The 25,296-nt window shown below is 40.6% G+C and overlaps 1 protein-coding gene across 3 annotated transcripts in view; it reads left to right on the top strand.

Moving 5' to 3' along the window:
* The window catches only part of PLCB1 (phospholipase C beta 1), a 471,912-nt gene that overhangs the window by 433,881 nt on the left and 12,735 nt on the right, over window positions 1–25,296 (top strand). For 2 of the 3 annotated variants that reach the window (XM_083362232.1, XM_083362233.1), the window contains exon 32: window positions 14,663–14,728. The exons of the other annotated variant lie outside the window; for it this stretch is intronic. In XM_083362232.1, the coding sequence (XP_083218358.1) occupies window positions 14,663–14,704 (42 nt within the window). In that variant the 3' untranslated portion in view covers window positions 14,705–14,728. The remainder of the gene's footprint in view (window positions 1–14,662; window positions 14,729–25,296) is intronic. 3 annotated transcript variants of the gene reach the window in all.

Here is a 25,296-nt window from a genome sequence, read left to right as displayed (position 1 = left end):
AAATAAATCTGGGAGCTGAAATCTCTGATGGAAAGAGAAAAATGACTGTCCAAAAGTGCCACAGGTTTGAAAAATTAATCACTCATAGACCAGCAATATCCAGTTTGAACCAGAACATACTATGAAATAAATATTCACGGTATATAGAACTGATCTCTTTTTTAAAAAGTTTTAAGTTTCTTTTCTTCCTTTACACACACTGTAGCTAAAATGGCATGATTTTTTAAATAAAATTATATATCATTTATACATACTGTACAGGTAGATCTCAACTTAAAACAGTTGATTTAGTGACCGTTTGAAGTTACAGCGGCACTGAAAAAGATGACTTATGACTCTTTTTCACACTTAACGACCATTGCAGCATCTCCATGGTCATGTGATCAAAATTCAGACACTTGGCAACTGACTCCTATTTACGATAGTAGCAATGTCCCAGAGTCATGTGATTACCATTTATGGCCTTCGGACAAGCAAAGTCAGTGGGGAAGCCAGAGTCACTTAACAACGATGTTACTAGCTTAACAATTGCAGTGTTTCACTTAACAGCTGTGACAGGAAAGGCTGTAAAATGGGGCAAAAACCACTTGACAACTGTCTCACTCGGCAGCAGAAGAATTAGGCTCAATTGTGGTTGTAAGTCGAGGATTACCTGTAGACATATTACATTTGTTTATTTTATTCATTTTATTACATGTATATATGCTTCCCACCTTCCAATGACTCTGGGTGGTTACAGATTAAAAAATATTTTAAAAAAATAAGAAAAAAATGGTGACGAAACAATAGGCGAAAGCAAAGATGAGAAGTCTGACAAAAATGGATATAGTGGAAACAAAGAGATAAAACGGAATCATTCAAAGGGGACGGGGCTTCACACTCCCTCACTAAAGGCCTGGGTGAAGAGTCAGGTCTTCACAGGTCTTCTAAATCGCAGCAGAATGAGGGCCCTTCAGATCTCAAGGGAAGCTTTATTCCAGAGGACTGGCACAGCTACGGAGAAGGTGTACTTTTGAGGTCCAGATAGATGGCATTGTTTAGTTGAAAGAACCTGGAACATGCCAAGTCTGCCAGATCAGATCAGCTGGGCAAAGACTATGGGAGACGAGAGTCCCTCAAGTAAAAACCTTAAAAGCATTCATCAAAATTAAAAAAAAAACTGTGATGGGGAAAAAAGTCCCCCGTACTTGAATGGGATGAAACTTGCTATAATAGTTACTTTTACTACAGGGGTGTCAAACTCCCGGCCCGTGGGCTGGGTACGTTATGCCGAAACCGTGCCCACCCCACTGCCGGCAATGGAAAAAAAGTTGCGACACGACATGTGACGTTGCGAGTTTGACACCCCTGCTTTACTAGGTTTGGTAACATGTTATAATCTAAAAGACACACTGTTCCTCCTTGTTTACTATATTAACCCTGATGTCTTCTCTTCTGTAATATACCTCTTGGGACAATCTCAAATGGTTTCCTTACTCCAGAGATTTGCTGATTGCTCTCTCGAGAATAGAAGGCTTTATGTAGCTTTCACAAAAGAAGAGAAAACAAGTTTCTCTGTTAATAAAGTTTCAGGAAAGAGGCATTGAATCTCCCCTACAGAGATACTATGCAAATTGACTCTGTCTTGGTATACATTTGCTTAGGGGATGAATACGTGAGTGTTTGAGAAGGTTTAAAATGTCATACTAAATGAGCATCAAGAACCCCTTTGGGTTTCAGGTGAATTATCATATCCAAATAAACCACTTTCTCATTTCTAGAATAAGACAGAAGTTATTTTTAAAGGAAAGGTTATATAGATATGCACTTTGGTTTCTAATAGGCCTGTGCATACCGAATATCGGTTAATGACTGTTCAAAATATCAACTGATTGATATAAGTGAATTTGTCATTGTCCCTGGAAATCCCAGTGTTCTGGAGTGCTCAACAATACCAGTCTCATTCCCCAGTGTGTTACCTGTACACCTCCTGTTACTCCCTGATCTTGCTTTTAGTCTGCTCTGTGGGGCACTTTTTGAAAGATGAATGTCCACTCTATCAAGGTTGCCATGCTAGAGCCAGCTGTGGTTCCACTTGTCTACGGATTAGCAATTTATTTCTCAAACTGCCTGAATCTGACCAGACAGTGCTTCGTTGTATTAAAGTGGCTCCCAAATCTTCATTATTTCTGCCTCTTCTGGTGCCAATGCATCTTCCTAAATCAAAGTTTCTTGTATATAATGCCCCACATTTCCATCTCTTCTTTAGCTGTTGCTTCCCTGCTCATATGCTGTTACCCAATTCAGTGGAAGACATATTGGTAGTCACTATGGTTTGGAGGCTAATACCCCTCTTTATGTTACACGACTGTCATTCAGGAGGAGGAAATTGACTACTATACTGCTCAGCAAGAGAAGAAGAGACAACATAGGGTATCTCTCTGTTGATAGAGAGGTCTGCCCGGTCTGGAATGAAGGAAAGGGCATTGTGATCTCATACTGATGCTGCCCAGATGAAGAAACACAATTGGCCATTATGACCTCATGCAGGTCTACTCTTCTGAAAGAGAAGGAATAGATGTCATGATAATCTTAGTTCTTTATCACTTGCAGCTAGAAAGCTTTGCAATATCTTCTCTGGTGAAGAGAGCACATTGTTGAAGCAGTAAAGATTGCTGTTGGGGATAACAAGAGTAAAGTTGCTGGCTGTGTCAAAGGTCCCATAGAATCTGGTGATTGTAATACCATAGTGATGTCAGTGGTCCAAACGAAGGGAATTAAAAGACTTTTTCCAGGAATGATTCGTTACTACTGAGGCTGCCTCCCCAAGGGTGAGAAACTGAATTTAGCCACTATCTGTAAATGAAACATTTTTCTAGAACTAGCCTGAGAAATTTTATAGCTATATTCTTGTGCAGAAAAAGGGATTCATACTCTTATATCATTTATTGACCTTTATCTCAACTACTGTGGACAGAACAAATAAGGTTATAGAATTATGGAGCTCATAACTTTCTTACTATTACTTTGATTACTTTCAAGATAAATAAACACAGTGTTATAGGGTATTTCATAAAAACATTTGAAGATGGATAAGAAAGTATTTATTCATTGAAAATAGGACTAATATCTGTCTGGTTTAAGAAGTTGAACTTTATCAGCTCCCTATTTAATTCCTGGTTTAATTTAAAGTGCTGGTGATGATTTTTAAGGATGCTAATACTCAGATTATTTTAACAATAGTTTACTTTGATAGATGTCTAAGCAGTCTCAGCCTCACTTCTAAATACTAACAAGACGTTTCCAGTGTGATACTCAAATTTTGATCCAGAAGCAAATCACAGTTCAGAACTTCGCTCTTCAGAAACTAAAGATACCTTTCAGTGAGGTTTAGTAAGTAATTTGAGGTTATGAAACAGTGATTTTTACTTTGTTAATATATTATCTGATTTATATTATTGCTTGTATGTATTACATTTTAAAAACTACTTTAAAATAATAGGTGGTGGTGGCCACTCTGAACACATTAGTAGCAATATAATATTAATAACCACATATTGTCATATTAATTACTATGAAGAAAAACAGACAGACCTAATTGCCAAAAGGCTGCACTCTAAATTCATTTACTTAATAGTAAGTCCCTTTGATCAAGTTCCATCAAGACATTTGCTAGGTCTGTTTCATATGTGACAAGCTAATGATTTCATCTCTAATTAATTAGGAAGAAATAAAACAAAACCAACCTAAAATTGTGTTCAGTAAATAGCCTGTGTTTCCTCAACTTAGGATAACATACAAAACTGCAGAATATACTATATATACATCAAACACTCTTAACAACAATAGCCTTTGAAAAGACAAATTGTGTGTACAAAAGTACTTATAACATTTATATTTGGCAGAAGCAAAATATAGTAGAAAGGGAAAGAAATGTATGTTCCAAGAATCTGGAAGGAAACCATGCATCTTCTTGGTGTGTTCATATTGAAGATAGCCTTAGCTTACTTTCATGTATGTATGTATGTAGTAGCAGACATATATAAAAGGTGATGTCCTCTGTAATTCTCTAAACCTCTGGCAATCAAGAAATCTAGAGATATGATGGAGAATATGAATTTCTTTGCTCTATTGCTGAACAATGTCTTGGCATTACAATAACCTGGCATGCATTACGGAGACATGTTTGGGCTCAGAGGGAGGAGTCCCTCTGATTGATTTATGCCCTCCAGGTTTCCATGTGTTGCATCAGCCTCGGGCTCAGGGTAGGGGCGGCGGGGTGGCGGTTGTTATCAAGGAGGCCCTTTGTCCGCGGGAGGCCACTGCCCCTCAGATAGGCGGATGTGAGTCCCTCCTCTTAAGATGGGGCCCTGGTGGTCAGTTGGACCTGTTGCTTACATACCTTTCTCCCAACTGCGTGGCAACGGCTCTGCCCAGGCTACTCGATGCTCTCTCGGGATTGGCGGCGGAATTTCCCAGACTTTTGGTGCTGGGAGATTTTAACCTACCTTCCCTAGGGGGGGCATCGGGAGTGGCACGAGAGTTCATGGCTTCCATGATGGCCATGGACCTGACCCAGATAATTCAGGGCCCGACCCATGAGGGGGGAAACACGCCCGACCTTATTTTTTATCTCCGGGCAATGGCTTAATGATCTGGGTGAGGTTTCTCCATCTGTACAACCCCTTTCATGGACAGATCATCATCTCCTGCGGCTGGGCCTCCGTCATGCCACCTCCCGCCGCTGGGAGGTGGAACCGACTAGGTGGTTCCGCCCCAGGCGCTTGATGGACCCAGAAAGGTTTCAGACAGTGCTTGGTTTGATTCCTGCTTCCCTCTCCCACAGCCCGGTCGAGATCTTGGTTGACTCCTGGCAACGGGCTGCTTCTGAGGATCTCGACCGCGTTGTTCCTTTGCAGCCTCTGACCCGACGCAGATCCCGGTGGGCCCCATGGTTTTCCGTGGACCTACGGGAGATGAAGCGCCGGAGGAGGGGCCTAGAGAGCGTTTGGAGGTCCAGTCGGTCCGAGTCTGACCGATCACAGTTAAGATCTTTTACGAGATCTTATCTTGTGGAAATGGAGGAGGCGAAGCGTACTTACTTTGCCTCCCTCATTTCGTCCGCAGATAATCGCCCAGCCACCCTGTTTAGGGTGACCCATTCCCTTCTAAATCAAAGGACAGGGGAAGATCCCTTGCAGGGACGCGCCGAGGAGTTTAGTCAACATCTGCTGGACAAGATCGCTCAGATTCGGACCGGTCTGGACTCCGATTGGACAGTATCTGACGAGGGGGAAGCGACAGGTCTGGCCAATATTATCTGGGAGGAGTTTGACCCTGTGATTCCGGATGAAGTGGACAGGATAATGGGTAGATTAAGTGCCGCCACGTGTTTATTGGACCTGTGTCCCTCCTGGCTGGTTTATGCGGCTCGGGAGGTTACACGAGGCTGGCTCCAGGCAGTGATCAATGCCTCTTTGAGTGAGGGGTGTTTCCCTGCCGCCTTGAAAGAGGCGGTGGTGAGGCCCCTCCTCAAGAAACCTGCTCTGGACCCAGCTATTTTGAATAATTTTCGTCCTGTCTCCAACCTTCACTTTCTTGCGAAGGTTGTTGAGAGCATGGTGGCACGGCAGCTCCCATTGGTCCTGGAGGAAACTGAGTATCTGGATCCGTACCAATCGGGTCTCAGGCCCGGGTACAGCACGGAGACGGCATTGGTTGCGCTGGTGGATGATCTCTGGCGGGCTCGGGATAGGGGTTATTCCTCTGTCCTGGTCCTATTGGACCTCTCAGCGGCTTTTGATACCATCAACCATTGGTATCTTGCTGCGACGTCTCCGGGGGTTGGGAGCGGGAGGCACTGTTTTACGGTGGTTCTCCTCCTACCCCTCAGGCCATTTGCAGACGGTGTTGGCAGGAGGACAGAGGTCAACCCCGAAGTCCCTTGATTGTGGGGTGCCTCAGGGGTCGGTCCTCTCTCCCCTCCTGTTCAACATCTATATGAAGCCACTGGGTGAGATCATACACGGTTTCGGAGTGAGGTATCATCAATATGCTGATGATACCCAGCTTTTCATCTCCACTCTGAACCAACCCAGTGATGCCCTCGACGTGATGTCCCGTTGCCTGGAAGTGGTACAAATCTGGATGGGGAAGAACAGGCTCCAGCTCAACCCGGCCAAGACCGAGTGGCTCTACATGTCGGCATCTCGTGTTGTCCAAGATTTACCATCTTTGGTTATGGGGGGGAGAGGTGTTGCCTCCCGTTGATAGGGCGCGCAACTTAGGCATCCTCCTGGATGCACGACCCAACTTAGATCATCATATAGGAGCCGTGGCCATGGGGGCATTTGCCCAGGTTTGCCTGGTGCGCCAGTTGCGCCCCTATCTGGACCGAGATGCCTTACGTACAGTCACTCATGCACTCGTTACCTCCCGTATAGATTACTGTAACGCTCTCTACATGGGGCTGCCCTTGAAGACCACCAGGAGGCTTCAGCTGGTGCAGAATGTGGCCACGCGGGTTGTGATGGGAGCATCCCGATACTCCCATATTACACCCCTCCTGCGTGAGCTGCATTGGTTGCCGGTTGTCCTCCGGGTGAGGTTCAAGGTGCTGGTTCTTACCTATAAAGCCCTACATGGCTTAGGTCCGGGATACTTACAGGACCGTCTGCTACCAGGAACGACTTCCCTCCGCCCTGTGCGCTCACACAGAGAGGGTCTCCTCAGGGTGCCGTCAGCTAGACAGTGTCGGCTGGCGACCCCCAGGGGGAGGGCATTCTCTGTTGGGGCGCCTGCCCTTTGGAATCAGCTCCCCTGAGAACTTCGGATGTCCCCAGATCTCCGGTCCTTTCGTTGCGACCTAAACACGTATCTTTTCCAACTGGCCGACCTGGGCTGAGGATGGGGGGTTTTAATATTGTTTTAATTTTATTGGTTTTAGTAATTAATTATGGGGCTTTATAATTTAATTCTTTTTTAATATTTGTATTACTGTTTTTTATAGCTGTTTTATTGTTGTGAGCCGCCCTGAGTCCTTCGGGAGATAGGGCGGCATATAAGTCCAATAAATAAATAAATAAACCAACCAACCAACCAACCTAAACCTTGGTTTGAACATTTTTTCCCTATTATTTTTAAATTTGAAAGGGAGCAAGTTCTACAATTGAAATTTAACCTAGATTTTAAACATTTTTGTCTGTCTATTCTAATCTGTCCTGTATCCATACCTAGTATTAGATTTCCCATTACAATTAACAAGACCAAAAGCTTAAAGTTATATATAGACTTCAAGAGATTGGTTAAGCATTTTCCTGATTTGTAGCATCTTTAGGTGAAAACGAGGGAATACTGTAATTTCTGTATGTATATTTTATATTTTTGTGTAGAAATAACTCATAATTTTCAGAGAGTCATCAATCTATATTTGCTGCAAGATCTCCTGATCTTTTTATTGTTCTTTAGTGGAGACCTAGAAGGCTTCATAGATTATAGAAATTCTTAATTCTTTCCCCATCAACTGTTTTCTCAGTTGTGGTTTCTCCCTTTTAAGCAATTAGGTGAATGAATCAGCTTGACATTTATATATTTATACCTGCATTTCCTCAAACTTCCTCTCAAAATGCCCATTTCTAAATGTTTCCTGAAGGCTAATTTTGCTATAAAGTCACAAGGTTCAATGCCGTTCTCTATTCTTTCTTATACCACAAACTGATAAAAAAAATTCAATATATTTTGAGATAGCTGAACAATTAGAAAATGTAGAAGACGGTGGATAATATAATTTGTACTCTTATGCAGGTGTACTTATATCTGAATCTATTGAATTAAATTGCATTTATTTCCATGTAAGTGGATAGTTTAGCTTTCTTAACTGGGGAAGGCTGAGGAAGAGAATTACAGTCTTGGTTCTGATTTGCAGATTAGTTCTGGAAGATGTGGATCAAATTTAGTTTATATCAGAATTCACAATCATTTAATTACTCAAAATCACTGTCAGTATTTTAAAGGAAGCGATCCATAATGATTTGTCTTTCTTTCTTGGCAACCCTTTGCTTAGAGCAAATTGGGACTTTCTCAAAGACTACTGCTCTTTCATGGTAAATTGCACATTCATTTAAATGTCACATCTCTGTTGCTGAAACAAATTGCATCCCCCCCAAATATCAACAACATTTTTTTTCCCACCCCCATTTTCATGGTGCTAAGTTGCTTCAGATTTACTGAGAGTGGCATGAGATTTTTACAATTTATTTTTGACAGTGGCAATTAGCAGCTAAGTTCAGTGGAGAAGAAAATTAGTAGCTTTGGCATGTGCATACAAAATATTTTGAATTGCCATTCTCTTACTTGAAAGTTGGCATCAATCATGTTTTCTTTTTTGCCAGTGACATTTTATCTGAAGCTGTACTTAGAATCACATTCCTTTCTCTGCAGTCTCCTATTCAACAAAATAAACATTATTTTGTCTCCATTTGAGAGCACTGAAAATACTAAAAACAAGAATCAATCAAAAGAAGAGCAATCTGTGAGGCAAAGAGATGGATGTTTTCACAAGTTCCAAAACTTCTTCCAAAGCTTCTTTGGGGAAATGGTTTCACTCGTCTCTGTATATAGTTCCTATAGCGGTAGACAACATTCCAGGCCTATTTTGGCCAATTTAAAAAACTTTCCGCCATCAAGTAAGAAAAATAACCACAGCCTCTAATTCAGGGCCAGGGAAAAGTTACATACATAACTGCATTTTAACAACATCTGCAGATTGCAGATTTCCCAATGTGAGCTAGCTGAACACAGGCCAGGCATTGTAGATTTATGATGCAATCCCCTCTCGTCAATTTTTATAACTTAGTAAAGCAAAATTCAATATAACTATCAAAACCTTTTGACCGCTGCATATGGATGATATCTGATTTGTAAATTGTAAATAATAAGCTATAGAACTGCCTCATATCACATCAAAATGCCTGCTTTGATTGATGAGACACTGAGAAATTTTCAGTCTCTAGGCAGTCGTTTGCAAGTTGATTGCAGCAAATGTAAGCATTCTGGGACAACTGACAAGATGAATTATGATCATGATTACATAACTTTTCAAAGAGTATACAATATTAGATACATGGAGCCATATGCCAGTTAAGGTATATTTGTCACATATGCTTTCTCATGAAGAGGTGAGAGTGGGTGAGGATAGTAAATAAGGAGGTCACAGAGGGAAGTGAAAGGTAATAATGATAATTTTAATAATGATGATCATTATAGTTTCCTATTCAACAGACTACACTCAAACAAATGTGACAAACTTTATTGCATTGATGAATCAATTGTGTTTTACACTATATGTAGATTTATATATAGACTATATAAATGGAATTAAAATAAATAAAATAAAAATAAGTGTTCTGGCCTGGTTTTTAATGACATTTCTTTAAGCTATCACTGGACCAGTTGTGGTTCTTTTTAATTTCTCACTGTGTGTGTGTGTGTGTGTGTGTGTGTGTGTGTGTTCGTTCGTAGATTTTCACGGGTACAGGTATGTAGGTCTTGGCGTATTTGGGTCTTTTCCCATGTAAGATTGAGAGTGTCTTGGCAACGTTTCGACGAGGTCCCACTTGTCATCTTCAGGCTGGTGTCTTCAGCTTCGTGCTTGTGCGAGCAAAGCGTGATCGGAGCTGCCATCTCTCTACAAATATTGGTGGGGTTGTGTGTGGTGCTGGCTTTGTTGCTGTAAGCGGGTTGGTTGGCTGTGTTGTTACATCCTGATTGGATGATGGAGTTATTGTTTGCAGCTTAGTCGGCTGTTTTGTAACAACCTGTGTGGCTGAGGTATTGGCTGTGTGCCCATTAGTCTTTTGTGTTGTAACGACTTGGGTGATGGGCTGTGTGATGACATCCTGAGCTCTAGTGTAGTGATATCCTGAGTTCTGGGCTGCAACATCCTGGGTGGTTGGCTGTGTTGTGACATCCCAAGCTTTAGTATTGTAACCTCCTGAGTTCTGTGATGTAATGTCCTGAGCAGAAGGCTGTGGTGTAACATCCCAGGCTCTGGTTTGGCTCCGAGTTTGCGGTCTGGCTTTGTGTTCATGGTGTGTGTCAGTTTGCTTTGTGTGGGGGTTGGGAGGGGGTGCAGCAGCTGGAGATGCCGCCGTGGTTTGGCTTCTGGATGGTGGTTGCATTTCATCTATGGGGTGGGTTTGGGCTTGAGTCTGGTGAGGATGATTGGTGGTGGCGTCCTGTGTTGTTGTGGGTCCGGTGTCGGTTTTTGTGGCTGGGACTCGTTTGTTGACTAGGGCTAGTTTCCAGATGGGAGGCAGGAGGTATTGTCACGTTTATTCATGTTGTGGGGGTGTTTCTCTATTTCGATGGCTTCCATAATTATTCTCTTATTGTAGTGTTCAGTTTTGGAGATTAATTTCATTCCTTCAAAGTCAATTTCATGTCCTGTTGCTTTAAGGTGCTGGAAAAGGTTGGAAGTTTTTTCTTCTTTTCTGACTGCGTTCTTGTGTTCTGTGATACGTGCATTTATTCTCCTATTAGTTTGTCCAATGTATGTGGCTGGGCAGTTTTTACATTGTATTTTACAGACTCCTTGGTTTTCAAGCTGGAACTTGTCTTTGGGGTTTCTTAAGATGTTGGCTATTTTTTGGTCAGTGCCGAAGGCTGTCTTGATATTGTGTTTGTGGAGAATTTTGCTGATTTTATCTGTGGTGCCTTTAATGTAAGGGAGGAGGGCGATGCCGTTGTCCTGTTCTGTGTCTCCCTTTGGATTAGGTTGGTAATAGTGCTTCTTTGGAATCCGTTGGAAATTAATACGTTAGTGAGAGTGTGTAATTCGGTTTTCAGGTGGTCTTTGTCGGCTAGGCGTTTGGTTCTGGAGATGAGGGTCTTCGCTACGGAGTTGATCTGTGCCGGGTGGTGATGGGATTTTGCGTTTAAGTAGCGGTTGGTGTGTGTTTTTTTCCGGTAGATGGTGTGTCCTAGGGAACCATTGGGTTTTTTGTAGATTAAGACGTCCAGAAAGGGGAGTTGGTTGTTGGCTTCTATTTCCATAGTAAATTGTATTTTGGGGTGTAGGCTGTTGAGATGTGTGAGGAAGTTGTCTAGTTTTTCTTTCCCATGTGGCCAAATTACAAAAGTGTCATCTACATATCTAAGCCAGAGTTTGGGTTTGTGTTCAGATTTGTCTAAGGCATTGGTTTCAAAGTGTTCCATGTATAGGTTTGCGATGACGGGTGAGAGAGGTGATCCCCAAATCCATAAATTAAAAAGGATGAAAAGAAAGCAAAATAATTACAAACACCAAGCATTGCAATTTTTTTTTTCTTACCAGTCATTAGAGAATTTATTTTACAGGTCTCCTATTTTTGCTCTAATTGCTGATTCCCCCCCCCAAAATGATGCTTTCCCTAAACTTTGTCATTCATTATGGTTTGGGGGAGTATTATATAGAACTTTTTATTTTGATTTTCTGCACATACTGTTATGAAGAAGCTCTTTGAATCCTTTTCAAAGAGGAGTAAATTCTAATGTCTATGTCAGTTTTTTATTTTAATTTCTTTGTAAAATAATTTGAATATACATTCACACAAAATCATACTATATGTTTTTAATTTACCAAATTGTATTTTAACTGTTAGGGTAGATATTATAAACTCAAGAACTGAAGATAAATATCCAAAATGATCTATGTTTCTACATTAATAAATGTCTGAGTAGGTGACAGTAATGGCTGATCTTGTGTGGGCTCTGAAATTAAGCAGATTAGTTGAATGGAAGGGTTCCAGAGAATTCTGAAGATATAAGCCAGGTTGGGAAGCCAAAACATTCTTAAAGTCAGGAAACCACTTTATCTCCGCTGCCAAGAAAACAACGTAGGCACCTCCATGAAGTCTCCACAAGTCCAGCTAAATTTGAAAAAGGTTTTACCACCTATAAATTAGACCTAATTTTTGATGCTCTAATTGACCTACTTCCAGTTTCAGGAAGGAGGCACTTCAGATTGGTAGAGAGCCTGAAGAAATAGCCCTTATTTGTTTTTGTTTTTGTTATTTTAAGGAATTGATGGGCTACATGATATGTCAGGGGAATACTATCATATGTCATCTGGACTTTCCTTTTTTTCTCCTGCTGCACTGCAATTAATCCAATCTGTTCCAGAGGATCTTCCAAAGATGACAAGATTTGGGAGGTAGAAAAGGAGCTGGACCCATGATGAGTTATTGCTGCCAAGTAGATCCCGTGAATACTTAATTTCATGGATACAAGTAAATAAAATGCCAGTTTCTGGTTGAAAAAGATTAGACTGAACTGTATAATCTTATGCAATTTTTATATCACTGTAATACATACCTACATGTTACATGAGGTGATTATTAATAAAACAAATGCCTGACTGCATTGAATGCAACATGTCTATTCCATCCCATTTGTATTCCCTGCAATAGTGGAAAAAAAATACTAGGAAATTCATGACTAATTATTCATCCTTGCCCTGAAAGGTGGGTGCAAAGTAGAGTCCAGCAGATGTCAGGAAAAGTTTCTTTTTTAATCAGTCTTTGCAAAGCATTGCAAATCTTCTTTTTTCCCCAATTCCAGGCATATATGTAAAAACATTTTAGTTTACATATGCATAAATGTTCTATCTCATTTCTTTACTGATAAGGTTCAGTAAGAAGAAACTATTTCAGTGAAGGTTTGGACTGTCTTCAGTCTCATAGCATGTTTATCTGTGAATCTAAAAACTAAAAATGTTCAATATCGCTCCCACTAGAACATCGTATAAAATAGCTTGTATTATAGAAATTGAACAACAACTGAGGTGAACTCTGACAGGCTCAATTATTGACACAATTTCACTGTTATGGGCTATTATCTCAAAATTGTTTTCTCTCCATCTCTTACTTATCCAAGTAGAGCTGAATATGTACTTTTTGAAAAGAGTTGGCTGCATATGTTTAAATGGAGATATTAGAATCAACAACCTGCTCTCAGCAGAGGTATCATCTCGAGTTTGTTGTATGTCAGGAATGTACCTCGTAGAAAACAATGGAGAGTGCCACCCTTTGATTACATATCCCACCAAAAGGAGGGAAGACAATATCTACAGCTGAAGATGAGGTTGACATTCAAAGAGCAAAGTGGAGACACTCAACAGATTTCTCTAACCAAAGTCGATGGGCTATGGTTAAGCTAAGGTTAAAACTAATTCCTGGTGGGATGGTCACAACACATATGCAGTAAAAATAACATGTTTTTCATTTCCATTCAGCAAGTCATCTTATTATGGATAGAACTGAAATAGTAAGCTGGTTTTGGTCATTCCAGTACTGTAGTCCTCATTTACTAACTGCCTTGTTTAGCAATCATTCGAAGTTAACAATAGTTGGGAGAAAACAGCTTTGCTACACTCCTCATATCTTATTGCAATGTCACACAATCACACAATTGCCATCTGTGATCTACACAACCAACTTAACAACAAACAGAATTAATGGAGAATGTGGAAGTGAAAATGCAAGTGGCAGTCCCATAATGTCTCACTTAACCATGGCAATCCATTTACAATGGAAGTAGAACTGACATCATAAATCCAAGATGATGACATGATTTTTCACTTAGAAACTGCAACACTTAGCACAGAATCCCCGGTCCCAAGTGTGATTGATAAGCAAGGCATGCCTATATAATAGTTGTTTCTTTAATTCAAATAAGTTACGGTAGATTTGTGTCTTGCTTTCCCCCCCCCCAGAAGAAAATAATACTTGAGAGAACAGTTTATTTCTACTCAGAAATAATCCTCACTGAATTAAATGGAGCTTATTCTTAGACATGTACTCACTTTCAAGGTATTTCCTCCTTAAACAGCAACAGTGGTAAGTTAGTGAAACAAAAGAACTCCTTCCAGTTGAGAGAAAATACCTTGGGTGTATTGTAGTAGAAATGCTTTAAATCCTGATATATTTTAATCCGTTTCCCTCCACCTCAACTCTAGCCATGCAAAATTCAAAGCAGGAAATGCTAAGCAATATGCTTCTTATGCTTATAGGGTCAGCCAAATTACTTATACACTGTTTTTTTTCACCACTATGAAATACGTTCCTTAAAAGCAAAAAGAGAATGGTTTTCTCCTATACAGAATTTTCATTAATTTAGTATGTCGATTTGAGGTGAGGGGTGGGGTGGGGTAGGGTGGGAGTGGGAGTGGGAGGCCAGTTTAGCTTCTCTAGGTTTGGAGCTGTTTGATTGTTAGCAGATCTTCTGTCAAAGAATTTCCTTATTTGAATTGTGGCTGACTTTAGCTGTACTAGAAGAAAATCCCAAATGATGGATGGATCCATTCTCTATGGTGAAGGGGATGCCATTATCCTTGCAGGGATATCTTCCTTCCTCTTAAAATTTATTTTCTGCTTGTCACACAGATTTGTGACATGGAGAAAATGTTGTTAATTAGAGTGGACAGAGTGGCTTCACTGCCTGGTATGTCTGTGTATGTGTGTATGCACACGCATGTACCTGTTGGAGAAATAAGATTAAAATTAATACTAAACTGCATTCATGGGCTTTTTTTTCTGATTTGTTAAGTTTTTAATATATACTGATTGCTACATGTAAAAATGTCATATGCTAGTTTAGTCATTGCTATTCATCTAAAATTGAAACGATCCTTGGATTTGTTTTAAAGAGCATAGAAGAACCAGAAGGAGAGGAGGAAAAACAGAAGTAGAAATGGAGTATGAGACTAGTGAAAGTGAGTGAAACATTTGCCTTTCTTCTCTAGTAAAACTAACCACTATATATATATCTATATATACATATATATATATATCCTAACATAAAAACCATTGATTCATCCCCATATCTTTGCATGTTTTGAATTTCTGGTATTACCCATTGATTATTTAACCAGTATGATCCCGTTTTTTTAAAAAATAATAATAATAATAATAATATATTTGTGATCTTAAGTTCCTGCTAATTTCAATCCTTCCAATAAATTTTGCTTTGAAACTATGAGCTGTAGAAATTAATGAATAAAATAATAAAGCTATATAGTGTCCATGTAGCACAGAGTGCAGAAATGCTATTCAGTTTTATATTATGTGTTGAGTAATCTTTTATTTGGCACAGGCAAAATTCCTTCAAAGGAAATTGCTGGGGAGGGCACGCTGATGTGGGGGGGGGGGCTAGTGGGGAGGGCAGGCTGAAGCAGACAGTGGAGAGGTATATACAAATATGGGTTGTGTAACCCCTTCTTTCTCTTTCTGATGACAATTTTTTTTAAAAAAAGCCATAGATTTAATACCCGCAAATACTGTATATATAAGCCAAAGGCTTCATTGAAGTAAAACAAGGGCCAAATGAAACCGAAGAGTTACAGATTGCATACATTTCCTGTATCATGTCAGCAGCTACTAAGATAAGTGGTACACAGGTAACCCCCCCAGGATTGTTTTGTGAATTTTCACAAAAAACGAACTCATTCAGAAAGGGTACTTACATTAGAAATTCAAAACTGCAACCATAAGAAGCCTCTGTACCCATGTGACTTGAATTCAGTCTCTACTGCAGTGGTGGCCATATTCAGTGCTTTTTTTTTGTAAGAAAAAAGGTGCCGGAACTCAGCGTCCCCACCCCCGCTAGGGCATTCCTTGATTGGCAACTTTTCAATCCCCTCCCGAGAAGGACTGCCATGCTAAGTTGGATGGGATGGGCGGGGTAGGCCCGGTCCTCCTCCACCGTTTCGGAGCCAGGGGGAGTGATGGTGAATGGCTCCGCTGCCGCTGTGCGCCGCTGGAGGGGCTTCCTTTAAGCTTCGACCCACAGGCCACCTGCCCAGGCGTAGCAGCCACCTCCTTGTCCTCCGCCAACTCTCCCATGGCTTGCGCCGTGACCGGGCGGCCCAAGCCTCCCCCACCGCCTCCTTCCGCCAGTCCTTTGTCACCTGTCTCACAGAGAACAGCTGTGCGCAGGGGTGCAGAGCAGAGAACAGCACTTGCTTGCTGCCCTGCATTGCCCCACGTCTCCCTTCTCCCTTCTGGAAATGGCAGCCCCATTTCCTGCCGCTTCTCCTCCCGGCACAACTCCTCCCCTCTTCCCGAAAGCATTTCTTTGCTCACTTGCTTTCTAGCTCTGGCGTGTTTCTCTTCTGCTGCAGGCAAACGGAGTTTGTGGGACTAAAAAAAGTTCAGTCAGACCTTCCAACTCCTTGTGAGATCTTTCTTTCTTTTTTTTTTTTCCACAAAAAGTTGGAAGGTCTGGCTGAACTTTTTTTAGTTCCACAAATTCTGTTGAAAAAAGGTGCTGGAACGCCGTTCCGTGCGTTCTATCACAGAAAAAGCCATGGCCATATTTAAACACTGTGACTTGCCTGGGCCAGTTCTGGGCTACAAGAAGCCGGAAGGTGTTTTTTGTATTTGTTTTTTTGTTTTTTGGTTGTTGTTGTTCCTGGTCACATGGCAAAAGAAGATCTGGAGATTTTTGCAGCCAGCACCAACCTTTTCTTTTCCCGGAGCTGCATGGAAGATCTGCTGCTTGCTGGATTGAGGACTAGAGAGCTAGAATTACTTCTGTATATATTTTAAACTATTCTTTTTTGTTACTCTGTAGTATTGTACTGTTTTGTTTGTAATCACTTTGGAACTCTTCTGATTTTTATTGTACTTTGCCAAGTACTTTGCAAAGATAGCTTATTTTTATTTGCCTGAAACTGCTTGTAGAAAAGCATTTACACAAAGCATTCTATAATGTTGTGTTTCCTTGCTTTTATTTTAGAGATTAGTGTATATTATTTTAGAGATTAGTGTATATTATTTTAGAGATTAGTGTATATTATTTTAGAGATTAGTGTATATTTAGTATGTATAAATACTACATTTTTTTTGAATCATGGCATTCTCAAGTTCCTATTTTCAAATTGCAAAGAACTGCAGACAACAACTGGAAAATGAGCTGAAGTTAACTAAAACCAATTTGATATCATCCACCAGGGTATGGAACTAGAGATCTTGTTTTGCAGTGGTTCCATTTCTTCCTGAGTGAGCAGTTTCAGTTTGTGATAAGCGGCCCAATGATAGGGTGGAGCAGGCATCATTTCTGCGCTCTCTGCTTTCTAAATCTAATTGAAACCACTACCTTGTGCTGTAAGAGAGATGCTGCTGGTATCCCTCCCCAGTGCATGAGGCCATAAGATGTCTGATGAGAAAGAATAGGCTGAAGTTGAACCCTAGTTGGGTGAAGATGCTATTTGTGGGAAGTTTCCATTACTATCAGAGTTGCTGCTTGATGAGCAGGTACTACCCATGAAGGTGTAGGTATGTGATGTGAGTTGGGGGGGTGTATCCTTTTGGGCTCAGGGCTACTGCTCAATCTGTGCCCAATTTCAGTTGGTATGCCAATTGTGGTTCTATTTGGAGCAAGAGATCTGGCTATAAGAGCCCTGGTGATGGAGTGGTTAGAATGCAGTACTGCAGGCTACTTCTGCTGACTGACAGCAGTTTGGCAGTTCAAGTCTCACTGGGCTCAAGGTTGACTCAGCCTTCCATCCTTCTGAGGTCAGTAAAATGAGGACCCAGGCTGTTGGAGGCAATAGGCTGACCGTGTAAACCGCTTAGAGAGGGCTGTAAAGCACTGTGAAGCAGCATATAAGTCTTATTGCTATAGCAATTCATGTCCTCATCATCATTCAACTTGAATATCACACTATGTTGTGCTTTAAATGGAATTAGCCTTATAGGCTACTCAGAAAGAGCAGCTGTTCCAAAATGCAATAGCTCAAGTGTTTATTGGTGCTGACTGAGAGCATATTAACACCAATTTATTGGGCCTGCAAAGCTGTAGTTTATGAATGTTATGATAGGTTTTAAGATTTGTGTATGTGGCCTATAAGGCACCAAGGGTGCTTTGGTTGTAGCTGGCAGGTAGGCAGGCAGGACATGGCTCATACCTAAAGCCTAAGGATTTTGAACCAAATGTGCTCAGTTGGAGTACATTTATCTGATTCTCTGTATGACTTGGGGAGAAGAGTCCATTGTGGACCATACATGGACTTTGAATAAAGTCGCTATATTGGGGTTGCAAAAATCCTAGCAACCAGCAGAAGGCAGAAGAAAGATATAGAAAAAGTATTCTTTTGCAGCCCAGACCTGGCAACCCTATCTCAGTATGGCATGGCAGAGACCAACCTACAAAACATAACGGAAGAGGTTAGAACAAAAATTAAACAGGATCTGATTCTATTTACATATTTATTAAAAATAAAGCAAGATAGCCCTTATGTTCCAGCTGCTAACTTAAGTATTTCCCCTTGTGTCACAATAATAATAATAATAAGTTGGAAGGGACCTTGGAGGTCATCTAGTCCAACCCCCTGCTCAGGCAGGAAACCCTATACCATTTCAGGCAAATGGCTGTCCAGTCTCTTCTTAAAAACTTCCAGTGTTGGAGCATTCACCACTTCAGGAGGCAGGTTGTTCCACTGGTTAATTGTTCTAACTGTCAGGAAGTTTCCCTTTAGTTCAAGTTTCTAAATTTGATAAGTTTCGGAAAAATGCAGTGGATCTGGGGGGGGGGGGAAGGGGAGCTGCATGAACTCCTGGCAATTCACATGGTCAATTCTGCTGTGTTTTTTTTTAAAAAAAAAGGTTCCTCATTTTCTAATTAATATATGTGGATGTCTCCTGACAAACCAAGACTTCCCAGCCAGCTTGCTATACAAGAGTCCTATGAACAAAGGACATTTTTGGATAAGCAAGCTCTTAAATATTTAACAGTTCTTCTTTCCTGATTTAATTAGGTTTATTGATTGGCTTGGAGGCACATCCAATGACATCCATCAAATGACAAAATGATATCCAGAATGGAACAGATTCCTTCTCTCTGCTCAAGTGTCTCATAGTATTTCTGAACCGTGGATGGCATGTGATGGATACTGGGGGATGGGGGGGGAGAGACAGGGAAGCCAATCTAGTCATGTCATATTGGTTGTAGGACACAAGTCTTAAAGCAAATTATAGCTGTCAGAATGAGCCAGATTGAATACATTGTATTAAATTAAAACCTTTGCATTTAGGAAGAAATTTTAATTAAAATCTGTCTGTGTGTTTGTGTAAAATAGACTCAAAGAAAACAGGTTGTTTGTGAAATGGTTTTCCCCCCTGTTGTTTCACTGATTCTTCAACATAATGGCCTGAATTTCCATGATTTCTTATGATGTGACATGCACGGGGTGGCACTGTGTGTCTTCTCAACCCCCAACATAGGATATACTTAAAACCATGAGGGCACATTTCAAGTCTAGGTTTAGAGCATTATTATTAAAAAGAAATGAGTAGCCTCCAAACATTACAGATTTTTTCTAGCAATTCAAGATAAAAAATAGGACAATATGGAGCAAAATGCAATCTCCTTCAAACACAGCCTCCTACAGCATACCTAAGAAAATAAGAAAATGCTGCAATCCACCAACTCCACCAACACCCTCTGTAAAAGTGATATTCTTTATAGATTAAATTGTGGTGCTTTGTAATGGCATTCCTTATGACAGTGGGCAGCAATCATTTTGTTTCACGCTATTAACTATTTAACTTTTTTCAGTTGTTTAACAACAGTTAAATGGAATGCTAACAACGTAACATATAGTGCCCAACTAGAGTTGGAGAGAGACTACATATTTAGAGATAAAGAATGTATGGGCAAGAATAAATGTACTGTTATAATAATGTTACTTTGGAAAGAATTCTGTGGAGAATATCTTTAGTGACTGTTAAATTTTATATATCCTTAGGTTTGACAGGGAGAGAGAGCCATTCATAATAGAAAGTCCCAATTATAATAATCCAGTTATGATAGTATTACCCCCAAATTCTAGCTAGGTACGTTAACCTGCTGTTTCAGAACATTTCCAGGATCCCTCTTTTGAATGCCTCGAAAGAAAACTGAGCTGTTTGTCGGAAATATTTTAGCAACCAAGTACTTCATATAGGAGAAGGAACTGTACCATTGGCCCTGGGATTTTGCTGCACCTAAAGGTAAAGGTAAAGGTTCCCCCGCACATGCGTGCTAGTTGTTTCCAACTCTAGGGGCCGGTGCTCATCTCCGTTTCAAAGCCGAAGAGCCAGCGTTTGTCCGAGGACGTCTCCGTGGTCATGTGGCCGGCATGACTAGACGCCAAAGGCGCACAGAACGCTGTTACCTTCCCACCGTAGTGGTCCCTATTTTTCTACTTGCATTTTTTATGTGCTTTCGAACTGCTAGGTTGGCAGAAGCTGGGACGAGTAACAGGTGCTCACTCTGTTATGCGGCACTCGGGATTCGACCCGCCAAACCTTCCAATCGACAAGCTCAGCGTCCTAACCCACTGAGCCACCTACCATTATTTTAATTGTAGCCGGGGGGGGTTGGCCAGACAGGAAACATACCGTAAACAGATAGGCTAATCAGCTTTATTGTCAGGCTATATTAACAGAATCATGCAAGTTTGAAGGTACAACTCTGCTGTCTTTTTTTATAGCCTAAGTTACAGAGAACCTTTCTGAGTTTCTTTCTCTGCTATTATGCAACTGCAGGCTCCCTCTCCACCCTCCATCTGATTGTTCCCTAAGCAGCATCATTCCCGTAAACCAGACATGTCAAACACAAGGCCCGGGGGCCGGATCCGGCCCGCGAAGTGGTTTCATGTGGCCCACGAAGCCATCCTGGAAACAGGGAGGGAATGGCCCCCACTGCCTTGGCCCTGGCCCAGAGACCCTCCTTCTGCCAGAGACCTTCAGATCTGTCCCACTCCTGCCCAGGCCCCCATAGGCACCCTTGATGTGAACGATGTAGAGCTGGCCATGCCCACCCAGTGGGCCATATGCACTCTAGCCATGCCCACCCAGTAGGCCACGCCCACCCTGGCCATACCCACCTGGCCCCTTGAGGGCAACCGCAATGCTGATGCGGCCCTCAATGAAATTGAGTTTGACACCCCTGCCGTAAACCATGACATGTAGCTACATCTCCCTTGTGTGTCTTTTGCCTTAAGTAGCTCAGGAACCGGGAGGAGGAGAATAAAGCAAAAAGATTAGTTTAAAGCAGGGTTCCCCCCCCACACACACACACACTGTTGTTCCATGGAGCTCTAAAAGTTCTGTAAGAATTTGATGGGGTTCCACGAGAAACAAATGCTAACACTTGTGTCCGTGGAAATGTTTGTAAGGTACAGCCAGAAAGGTGAACATGACGACTATAATCTTTACTTAGGAAAATGCCTCCACACAGTATTCTCCGGGGCGGGGGGGGCACAGTTGCCATGTTTTGCATCCCGCCCCAACACTGCCTCTCTCCCCTTCTCCCAAGCAAGGCCAGATGAAAAGCTTTGTGGGGAAAGCAGGGACTTTCATCTACCTGTGGCTCCCAACTGGTCCTTTCGTTATGGATGAGCAGAAATTAACCTACATTTTAGTGTATATTTTATTGTCAGCTTTCTATCATTACAGCTTTCCCTTTTGATCAAGGAATTCCAAGAAGTTTTATACTAAGAATTTTATGGTCTGAAAAAGTTTGAAACTGTGAGTTAGAAGAATGAAGAAAGTTCAGGTTTTCAAAATAACAAAGAGATGCTTGGGGTAGGAGAAGGTTGTCCCAACAAGTTTTATATTGATTACAATGCATTGAAATATTTTGCAAACAAGTTTTTGATAATCTGTAGACTAAGGGTCCCTCTGATCCAGGATCTGTTGGCAATACGCCCACACGGATTTCAGGGCAAGGACATGAAGGGGAGAGTAGCCTTCAACAGCCCATATTCAGAATTACACTGAACATGGAATCTTCATTTGGGAATGAGCTTAAATCAGCCTTTAGTGAGCTGACTCAGATATACCAACTATGGGTTACTGAAATCAGTATTATTAATGAAAAACACCAGCCTTATTAATTATAGTGGTTCCAGCTCTGTAGCCATTCACGAAGTATGAATCAAGTTCAGGAATTCCTCTAACCCTGTTTATAAGAACATTTAGGATCAGGGCTTTTTTTTCTCATAGAACGCTCAGAACGGAGTTCCGGCACCTTTTTTGGATGGAACCTTGTAGGGTAGGCAAGGCGGGTTGTATGACATTGAGCCTTGGTGAAGCAGTGGGCTAATGCCTCCTTAAGTAACACCAGCTGCTTGCAATTAGTGCAGGTTCGCGTCCCACCAGGCTCAAGGTTTACTCAGCCTTCCATCCTTCCGAGGTAGGTAAAATGAGGACCCAGATTGTTGGGGGCAATAAGCTGACTTTGTAATAATGCCGCTTGGGGGGGAAGCCCTAATAAGCAGGCATATACATAGAATGAAGGCTATTGCTAAGCACATTGGTTTGTGCTTAAATTGTAAACCGCCCTGAGTCTTCGGAGAAGGGTGGGATATAAATGGGATTAAAATAAAAATAAATAAATAAAATGTTCTGGCACCTTTTTCTTTTACAAAAAAAGCACTGTTTAGGATAATTTATAAGCAACTTATTTGGAAGAATTTTCAAATTCAAATCAAATATGCCATCTACATATGTCACTGCAAGCTAATCAGCGTCTTCCCACGTAGGTTCTTGGAGGAGGAAATATAAATTACAGCATGTCTGATTAATCGTCATTCACTCAATGTGGGACTGCACACGGTGATATCCAAAATAGATGAATATTGCTTCCAGGAGTCCAATTTTAAGGATATCAAAGATGAAGTTGTAATTAGAGAACCTTGTTATTTTGATACCTTTGCCTTTGTCTTGTTTCATGAACAAGAATTTTGAAATTCTAATAGTTGAATACAGAAAATTAGTATTCTATAAATGTTTACAGCTATGTAAATAGCACCCACAGTAATCAGGATTTTTTACATGTTGCTTGAAGAGCAAATGAGGAAAGTAATTTGATTTGCTGACTTCTTTCATATCCTTTATATGATTACCCAAGAGAAAAATAGTGCATTTTTAAAGCACACATAGATATGTATATACAAATATATGAACATCAAGTGTGTGACTGTCCTTAATCAAAGGAATGAACCAAATTTTAACCAATCATATAGGAGGAAAACAAACATTATCAATAAATTATAGTCAGACTTAATTCAATTTGGGTAGCTTTAGGAGGGATAATTTGTGACTTTTTAAGCTATTTCAGCAATTTAGTTACTGCTTTTTAAAAAACCTATATAGTTAGTTATTATTTCTAGTCATCAGGGCCTGTGCAATAAAATTGATTTGACTGGAATAGTGTAATTTAAAAAAAAACACTAATTGAATCGCTTGAACCATAAAAATGTATTATATTAATCTTTGGGGAGATGATTATGATTTGCATTTGAGATTTCAGGCATGATGAAATAACTTGAGCATTTAATTGCAAATCCTATGGAGCTAAAACCCTATGGATTGCTATGTTCCATCTGATGGCAAAATTGTGTACAATGGTCAGCTTGATAGCGTTATCCTTTATATAAATGCATCCATGGAAGGTAATTAAACTCGAAGAACAGCATTAGATGAGTGAAAGAAGGTTAAAAGCAAGAGCAAGGGGTATGTAGCAATGTGTAGTTTCCTGTTGTTGGGCCACTACATTCTTCAGAATGTTGCCAAAGGCATCTAAATAGCAGCCATAATAAATTCAACCCTGGGAGTTGTGACATAATTTATTGCAAGCATATATTGTCATGTTTGATAGGATATGCTCTGGAGAGTTGGAATTCTGTCTTCCATGTAGTCATCTTTTGGGTTTAATTGTAAGATAGTTTATGAGACATAAGTGTTTTTGCTTGGCAGATTGTATTTTAACATGCTTATATGAGAACTGTAAAAAATCAAGATGGAAAGCATATGGTGTGGAATATGGTTGATTAGCTTCCTTTGCCAGCAGGTGCCTTCTGCATATGTTTTTTTTAAAAAAATGCATGAAGGATAAACTGAATTATTTTGATCCATCAATATTATGCTTCCTATCCCCCACAAAGGCAACACTTTTTTTGGTGATGAGGCCATCCAATGTATGTATTAGCTTTACACTGTTGGTTTTGGCCTGCTATACATTTGTGTTCACAGCTTCCATTCTTGGGCATCTTTTGGGATTATTGTTTTCTTCTTTTTTTTCTCCATTGCTGGAGTAAGGGTTGCTAGAATGAAATGTGCTATGATACATTTTACCATTAACTGCAGAAATGGGCTTAGGGTCTCTCAGGATAGGGCTGTGGATGTGTAATTGGATGCAGCCAATTAAAAACCAAAAAGGTGGGTGGATGCTAAGGAAGATCACTGCAGCATATCGATGCTACAACAAAATGATCAGGGCTCAAAACGGGGGGATGTGAAAGGAATAAAATAATCCAGTTTTCCTTAGTTTCATCTTAATTGACAACCTTGGCCCACATTCATTTATTTCTCAAATTTAGATATAGAAACACAGTACACACCGAGTCAGTAAAACGAGAGTTGAGTAAAACACGGATAAAATAAGTTAAAAATTAAAAGGCAGAAACACCTTCGGAGCACTAACCACCCCAGGATTGCATGAACCCCACTCTGAGCCCCACACAGATTGGCAGAGCCAGATCTTCACACTCTTCTGAAAAGCCAGGAGAACGAAGCCTACCTCACCTCAGAGGGAAGGATGTTCCACATGGGAGGAATAAAAAAATTCAACTCCAAGGATGTTGGAAAACAAAACAAGTTTTATTAAAGCTTTTGCAAAAGCGGTGGAACTCTTGTAATGGCAAATCCCAGAGTCCACACCTGAAGCAATTTTTGCATAGATTTTTATACCCTGTCCTGTACATCATGCCACGTCCTTCCAAAGTGAGTCCAGTTGATAGGCCTACCTGGTCACATGTTTTCCGACCGCCTAGCAACCATTACAGTTACCAAACCCTCCAATTATTAGATCAAATGCCCTTTTGCTTCTATCTGATCTTCACTCCCTTTTCTGTAACATCCTGCTAACTTGGGGTATAGCCTTATCTACAAGGTGAACTGTTACCCAAGCTGGATAATCCGCAATTATAAAAGATTTATGTCTTCCCTTGTTTTTCTATAAGAATGCCTGCTTTGTATCTAGAAGCTATGTGTGTAACAAGAGTTCATGCTTCGGTTAAGCATGGCTGCACTTTGGTTCTTAGTTATACTTTAAAATACTAACTCTAAGCAGTTTTTATAAAGAATAAGCCTTATATAAAATGAATTCATATGTTATTCTACAATAGTGTGCACTATTCTAAAAGTATTCTTTAAGTCAGTATATATATTTCTCTATTTCTTCATCTTATTATATGTCCTTTCCTAAATGTAAGTGAACTCTACATGCCTATTC

This window comes from Vipera ursinii, assembly GCF_947247035.1.
Source record: "Vipera ursinii genome assembly, chromosome: 1".
Lineage (NCBI taxonomy): Eukaryota > Metazoa > Chordata > Lepidosauria > Squamata > Viperidae > Vipera > Vipera ursinii.
This window is presented reverse-complemented; position numbering and strand designations above follow the sequence as displayed.